The 610-nt window shown below is 49.7% G+C and overlaps 1 protein-coding gene across 1 annotated transcript; it reads left to right on the forward strand.

The window, feature by feature from the left end:
* Nucleotides 1-3: 3 nt before the first annotated feature.
* LOC145719621 (histone H2B type 1-K-like) lies at nucleotides 4-270 on the forward strand (the record flags this gene model as incomplete). Its single annotated transcript, XM_081811143.1, has 1 exon — nucleotides 4-270. A coding segment is annotated over one exon (252 nt), but the record flags the coding sequence as incomplete, so codon positions are not given.
* Nucleotides 271-610: the final 340 nt, after the last annotated feature.

Genomic DNA, 610 nt, shown 5'->3' on the forward strand with positions numbered 1-610 from the left:
GAGAGCTACTCGGTGTACGTGTACAAGGTGCTGAAGCAGGTGCACCCCGACACGGGCATCTCGTCCAAGGCCATGGGCATCATGAACTCGTTCGTCAACGACATCTTCGAGCGCATCGCGGGCGAGGCGTCCCGCCTGGCGCATTACAACAAGCGCTCGACCATCACGTCGCGGGAGATCCAGACGGCCGTGCGCCTGCAGCTGCCCTGGGAGCTGGAGCTCCAGATAATCCTGACAAAATGTCTTCAGATTTAACCCCAAGGACGCTTAAGAGCCAGCCAGTTTTTCAGCGTGAGTTGTAACGGCTTTGATAGTTAATGTAACTGTTGAAGAGGTTTTGCTTTACTTTGCTGAAAATGTTCGGCTTGCTGGTGTGGGGGACTAGCACCTAAAATACACATACCTTTTCACTGGTGGAAAGAGAAAGGTACGAGTGTGGGTAACGGTGGGATAGATTTCTCTTGTTTCTACTGTCCATTTTAACCACAAGCCTGGCCCAAGTGGTGACAAAAAATGTTTCACTGAAGCTGCCGGGATGTAGTGTCCTTTACACATTGGTTCTATGAAAAGCCAAGAGGGCTTAAGAAATTTGTTAGTGCTATTTTTGTTA

This window comes from Leptonychotes weddellii, unplaced genomic scaffold (assembly GCF_054177405.1).
Source record: "Leptonychotes weddellii isolate Sample4059 unplaced genomic scaffold, ASM5417740v2 HiC_scaffold_58803, whole genome shotgun sequence".
In the NCBI taxonomy this organism is placed as follows: domain Eukaryota; kingdom Metazoa; phylum Chordata; class Mammalia; order Carnivora; family Phocidae; genus Leptonychotes; species Leptonychotes weddellii.